Below are 6,690 nucleotides of genomic sequence, written 5' to 3' on the forward strand. Positions count from 1 at the left end.
TACAGTCAGGAAGAGTTTGGAAAAGTGTTGCATTTGATTTAAGTTTTTTTCTATTGGATTAGTGAGGTTGTAGAATGAAGCATTGTGGAAAATGATTTATATTCCCTGAATTAATTCCCTATTCTGCTGTCAAACGCTCCATCCATCCATCCACATGCTTCCTTACAGGTTCTAGTTTTTCCAGGTCCTGTAAAGTTGAGATATCTTTAACAAATTCACAGTTTTGCAATATTGCCTTAGCTATAACCAAAGCAGGACTGAATCTTATATAATTTGAGTCTAAAGAAGTACGGAATTTGGACAGGAAAATGTGCAGGAACCCTCGTCACCACATCTGCATGCGTCGTAATGAGTGAATGATTAAAGTCTGGCACCTCTGTAACCACTCCCCGTCTGTTTATTCTCTGTTCTCCCCTGATCAGGTCAGGAAGAGTGGGCAAACAGTCGCGGCAAGGCTCCGTCGGTGCGGACGACCAAAGGAGCGTACAGGGACCAGCCATACTCCAGATATTGAACTGTTTATACGAGCCGCACCCGAGTCCTCATGGCGGTTTCAACTCAAGTAATGGATTTTTTTATGGACGCTCCCACCTTTTTAGAATCGAAAAGCAATCCGCGAAGTAACACAAACAAAACACTGAACTGAAAGTAATGGAATGCCCCCCTAATTATAAACGAAAATCGTACCCTGACTTGGCAAAAATCCGTAAAGCGGTTTAGGTAAGCCGCCCCTCCCCTCAGTAGAATCGACAGAACGTTAAGGCCAAGAACGGCTCCATAGTACATTAAGTTTCTCTCTCAGCTATGTGATTGTGAAGAATGACATTGTATCAAGCTATTGTACTTGGTAATGATCAGTGAGCCACTGTAAGCTGTTGGATACAATGTTTCCACACAGCTGCCAGTGCAACTTAATTTATCAGCCTCTATTCTTTAGACCTCTGAAATGTTAGTAGATTAGTCCTAGGAAAGTGCAGTACTGTAGATATTTTCTCCTGAAGGATAATTGGTGAACTTTGTGTCCCTTGTAAATGAAACATTTGCAAACTGGAAAAAAAAAAAAGAGAAAAGTCATTCTGTATACACATTGTATTGCTGTTCCTTCCTTTTTTTATGTAAAATAACAGTCCAGTAAGTGTTAAAGGGCTTATAAAAGCATGGTGTGCAACTGTGGATCTTGCCAGCTGTTTAAAAAGCCTGTGTAGTTGTGATCGTTCGCTAAGCCCCCCAAACATCTCCTTAAGTCCATCTATAAATAGCTGCGCCTACTTTCTTGTGCACTGAGCCGCCATAACGGGGGGAACAGTTTGGGAGATTTTAAATGTCTGTCATTCTTTTTAGACGCTCCTGCTGAGCAATTGTGATGCTTGTTGTATTTTTTTTTTTTTTTTTTTTTTTTTTTTAGAATATTTAACATGATATAGTGCTGGTAAAAAGTTTACATTCCCTCACCTTACTCATGAATGTCGTATAAACTATGAGCTTTGTGTGACGCATTTGAATCCATCTTTTTTTCAGGGTACAATGAATATACAGAACAGGTTTTTTGGAGCATTTTTAAAATGCAAAACTGGTTGCACCAGTTTGAATTTTGTCCAGATTTACTCCCAGCTGGGACAAAAATATATACAGGCTCAAATGGATACATATCCTTCCACCATTCTCATTAGATATGTGGTTCCAATCTGCAGAGAAACTACACGTTCTTTAGCCTCCACAACTCTGCCTGCATGTTTGACCACTTTTAATATCCAAACTGAGTAAAGTTTTAAATTAGGCAGGTTTCTGGAGCGACACGTAGTGTAGAGGTAAGGCAGGTGCCCTATTTACGATCACTTATACTCCTCGACGTATGTCCCCCCTCCCCTTATAAACCTTTGAGTTCATTAGGTTTGTTTCCTTCACAAATAATCAGAAAATTCTCCTCATCTCAGCTAATGTCTGGATCCTGACAATATGTCCTGCGAGTTCACCTGAGAGCAGATATCTTCTATCTGGTGGAGAAAAAATTGTTCAGACTTTTTGTAAAATATCTGACAAACCAGATACCAAGACATCAGTAATCTGTAGAAGAGTTTGTGTGACTGACTGGCTTCTGGAGATTTGTTCTACCATGCCGTCGGCTCCCTGAAAGCTGAAAAGTTATGATGCACCTGTATGGTCCAATAATCTTATTCAGTGATATTAACCCAATAAGTCATGCAGATTTTGACCACCTGACCAAAACTGCCACCCTCAGAGGGAGGAAAATGATGAAGGATGTTCAAGAAGAACCCTAGAACCACCAAATCTGAAGCCAATCAAAAACTGGAACCTGCTCGATCTGTAGAGTCCGCAGTAAAGCAATTGTTTTTTTTTTTTTGTTTCTTTTTATTAAGAATGGTGGTGGTCTGGTTCTCTGTCAGAGCTACTGCATTGTACAAACTTTGTAGCATAATAAAGACAAAAGACAACCTACGAACTCTTCAGCTTCCCCTCAGCTAGATGCTTAAAATTTCAACATCATTGGGTGTTCAAGCAGATCAATGATCTCCACAGCAACAGACCCTGACCTAAATCCTGTTGGGGATTTATGAAATATCCTTAAAAGCCTTGAAAGCGCCAACAAGGCACCCAATTTTAAGGAATTCAATCAGTTCAGGCAGAATTATGCCAGAACTTGGCCACAAACCTTTGTATTTTCTCTACAACTTGCTAAGAGACATTTAACCAATCTAAAATGGGAGGTATATGTATTTAATTAAGCTTGTACGCATAATTTTGATCACACATGGATGAGGGAAAATCCACAAGAAATTCAAACTTGTGCTCACATGTTTTTTTTTTTATTTACTGAAGTTGCTTATTCCATTACACCCTGACAAAAAAGAGCAGTTAAAATGCCCAAAATGATGACATTCATGCACATAATAGGTGTATGTAAACTTCTGACCAGAGCTGTACCTTTACTCTTCTGAACCCCTGTTTTTGAGTTTCAATCTCATCACCCATCTCTCCATCTATCCTTCAGAGACATGTTCAACTCTATGGATTGTGAGCTTATGTAAGCCCTTTAATAATTTCTTCTTTGTTGATGCTAATAAACATTTTGAAAGAAAGCACTTGTGTTGAGGAGAATAATTATACACTGCTTAATACGCTTCATAATTTAAACTAAACCAGACGGAAACCCTCATGTTTGAAAAGGTTCGCACCACACAGAGGCTTGAGATGAGTTAAACCGATCATTTCCGCCTCGACGATATTACAAAAGTTCAATCTTCCACATGTTCGGGATTTCAAATTTAAACCTCAACGTCACGATGACTGAAAAGCCAAACAAACACCGAGGGGGCTGCTGGTGACCTTGCAGCCAGATCTTGGCCGTCTGATAACGACGGTTTGCACCGATTTGTATTCAAGCATGCTGCATTTTTCGCAGAAGTGTCTCCCTCGCTGAGGTGCAGAGGATTTGGCGATAACGACGCAAGCCCGTCTCGAAACTCTTATTTGCCAATGCGATTTGATGTGAGGCGAGGGCCTGATCGCGTCGAGCCCCATCAGTAAACACACAATAACTGCTCTGAGTGTTTACCCCGACAGACACGGCTCGCAGCGCCAGCATCTAAAGCCTCCCAGGCCTCGTCTTGGGGGGGGAGCCACGTTGGGTTCAGCGCGGTGGTCCGATGGGGTTCACTGTGTAAAATGAGGTGATGGGAGGATTGGGTGGGTGGGGGGAGGGGAGGGGAGGGGGGTGGAGTTCTCTCTCTATCTCTCTTGTTTTTTTGCTCTTCCTCCGCTCATGTGACCCTCTCCCAGTCGTTTTAAAGATCCTGCCGTTACCCCCGCACGTTAAATTGAACCCCAGCTGACCTCCGCAGAGAGAGGACGGCAGTAGCTGTTTAAAAAGACCTCCGCCCCACAAGGTAAACACCCTAATCCAGTTTAACCTTCCCCCCCACCCCCCTAACATAGTCACTCATAAACCCATTCTAAACTCAGCTGTAATGTTTTCCTGTAACTTTTAAGTTCATAATCCGGCCACGAAGCTAGACTCAATTAGATTTCTGAAGGGGAACAACACATTTGTTAAAAAGCTAAATAGCGTCTTAACTAGCTGTGAGTCATTTTAGTCCAAGATGTCAATAAAAACACTCATTGTTACAATAACTGGAACTAAAAACATGATGTCTTGGCATGTGTTTTGTGATGTTGGCTGAAAATGATATTGCTCATGTTGTTTATGTTTTTTCTTTCCAGGCCGAGGTCCCAGCTGAACACCACTGTCTGTCCAGGCATGCTGCTGCTGCTGAAGGTGCGTTGTTTGCTGCGCTGTGTGTCATGTGTAGGCTTGGCCTGGTGCAGATTCTCTCGATATTACACCCTTTAGCAAACTGAGCTGTTTTTTTTTCTTCGTATTACAGTATTAAAAGGAAAAACTAAATTACTTACACATTTGCACTGTACTGTTTTTCATTAGATATATGATTATTCACACATGATGAGAGTGAAATAATAATATAGGTGTGCTGGCTCTTAATGTTTAAAATCAAAGTCAGCTGAAAGAGAATATTCTGTCTCACTGACTGCTAGGGATAACCCTCCCTAAGTCACTTTATGGTAATTTTTTTGTAACCTGCTCAACAATAATCTAAACATGCAATATTTCAGTGAAACAAGCAATGTAAACAATTTTTCATAGAAAAGAGATCTGTAAACTATTGTACTTCCTATACATACAGAGGGTATTGCACAGTTTACCTTAGTAAGAGAAATACTACAAAATACTACCACACAATTTTTAATTATTTCCATTTTCTTGGTCTATGAAACCATTTTTTCCATTCTCAAGAACATAAACTGAATATGGATCTCATTTTCTTTAGAAATGCTTGCTGGTTTTAGCCAAGTTTATTTAATAGGTACACAGAAGGCTGGTTTTGAGTAAAGATTGTGTCATGTGTTTGGTCCTATTTATTCCAGGAACCGGGGATGTTGGAAGGCTGCACTTGCGGCGGCCATCATCTAAGAAAAATTATAGTTATTCAATAAAACTGTATTGAGCCGGTCTGCTTTCTGTAAAATAACACTTTACGACAAGCAGTTGATGCTAACAGTTCATGTTACCTGGCTAATTTGGTTACTAGACTTTTGATTATGCTAACATTTTGATTATGCTTGTATAATATATAATGCTTATTTACAAAGATGAATTACTGTTGTGAGTTTGTAGAAAAGTGAAGAAAACCACCTAGGTAGTCATTATGACCCTCGTTTTAAAACCATCATACCCATGGGGTACAGTGTTATAATATCAAAGCATAACCGTCTACCTTTTCACAAAATATTGGATCTTTGTTGCTGGTTTCCATAATTCTACAAATTTAACAGAGCTATCACATCTATTTTCTACATGTAAGTTATTACTGGTAATAACTTTGCGGAACCTAACTTCAAAATCATCAACTTATCCCTCTCTGAAGGTGGCTGCTCAGTTGTATCTCCCACTTTTGGGAATGTTAGAAAAATGAGGCAGTTCTTCGTGATTTAACTCCTTTTGATGATGTACTGCAGCTTAAATTGGTGTGAAATGAAGGTAAAAGTGATGTTTGGATCTTCAAAGTAAGACTCCTCAAAAGTTCCAGAGATGAAATGAGCTATAACTTTAACTAACTATTGCAACAGTCATCCAGAGATTTAACACAAATGATACATTTAATCAAGTTTAATCAAAGAAAGAAGGGAGGATTCCAAAGATTATGAGGAATGTACATTTTCACTTTTATTTCTTTTTAATTTAAACTGAAACGTGTTTGACATATATCCCAGATAAGGACCTAATAGTCAGGGATTCCATTTAACAACCTTAAGAGTGCTAAACACAATTTTCCGAAGAGGACACCGCATTATCCAGACATATCAAATATTAATGTGACTTTGAGGCGACCTGGCGTTCCCCTAATGGATCTTTAAAGCTTAGAAAACTGTTTCCACAACTTTTGAAATCCTTCAGAATCGCCTATGGAACGCTCGACCTTCGGCTCCCCTGCCATAGCTTTCCACAAATATCCCCAGGGGGATTGTGGACTCTCTGCCTCTTTGTACAAACGCAATTACTGTGTGAGAACATTCTGAGTTATGTGAACCACAACAGGGTCTCTGCTGCTACGTTGTGAGGAAGACACCCTCTGCTTGCATTAAGTGTAGAAATGCAACGCCTGACTGATTGCATTAGCTAATAACGGCCGAAACGGGACGAAGGCGATCTCATGACCATCTCTCTCCCCTCGCTTTGCTTTCTTTTTTTACAGGATTAAAGAACAACTGAGAAGTCTCCCTCCAAACACTAAGACCAGAACATTGCCCGACCGAATCCCGACGGAACGAAGAGCCGTCCCACCTCCCCAGAAGATCTACGTGTGACGAAGGTTTTGTGTTCCGACTGCTTGGAGTGCGGGCTGGGGTCGTTTCTGCGGGGGCTTGGAGGAGATGGGACGTGACCTGGCTGGAGATGCAGAAAAGAAGGGAAAACTATATCACATGTATCACACTGCATCATTCTCCAGAGAAAAGAGGGAGGGGCAAAAAGCTGTGAATGGACATTAGTGTCCTCTGGGACGTGAAAAGAAAAAAATTCTTTCCGAGCATCATTGACTCTGCACAACTTCTCCACACGTAGAAGCCAGCTGTGAACCTGAACTGTCGCTCCTG

At 40.6% G+C, this 6,690-nt stretch overlaps 1 protein-coding gene across 3 annotated transcripts in view; it reads left to right on the forward strand.

Moving 5' to 3' along the window:
• khdrbs3 (KH domain containing, RNA binding, signal transduction associated 3) overlaps window positions 1–6,364 on the forward strand; it is a 183,472-nt gene extending 177,108 nt beyond the window's left edge. Inside the window, exons 9-11 of one of the 3 annotated variants that reach the window (XR_002427163.2) lie at window positions 423–562; window positions 4,240–4,294; window positions 6,291–6,364. Coding sequence is in view for 1 of the 3 variants with exons in the window: in XM_012853716.3 (XP_012709170.1) it covers window positions 423–514 (92 nt within the window). In the remaining 2 variants the exon portion in view is untranslated. Of the gene's footprint in view, window positions 1–422; window positions 3,100–4,239; window positions 4,295–6,290 lie in introns of those variants that run through there. The other 2 variants (XR_004932312.1, XM_012853716.3) reach the window with 2 other exon arrangements.
• The last annotated feature ends 326 nt before the right edge of the window (window positions 6,365–6,690 follow it).

The sequence above is a fragment of the Fundulus heteroclitus genome, chromosome 13 (assembly GCF_011125445.2).
Source record: "Fundulus heteroclitus isolate FHET01 chromosome 13, MU-UCD_Fhet_4.1, whole genome shotgun sequence".
Classification (NCBI taxonomy): Eukaryota; Metazoa; Chordata; class Actinopteri; order Cyprinodontiformes; family Fundulidae; genus Fundulus; species Fundulus heteroclitus.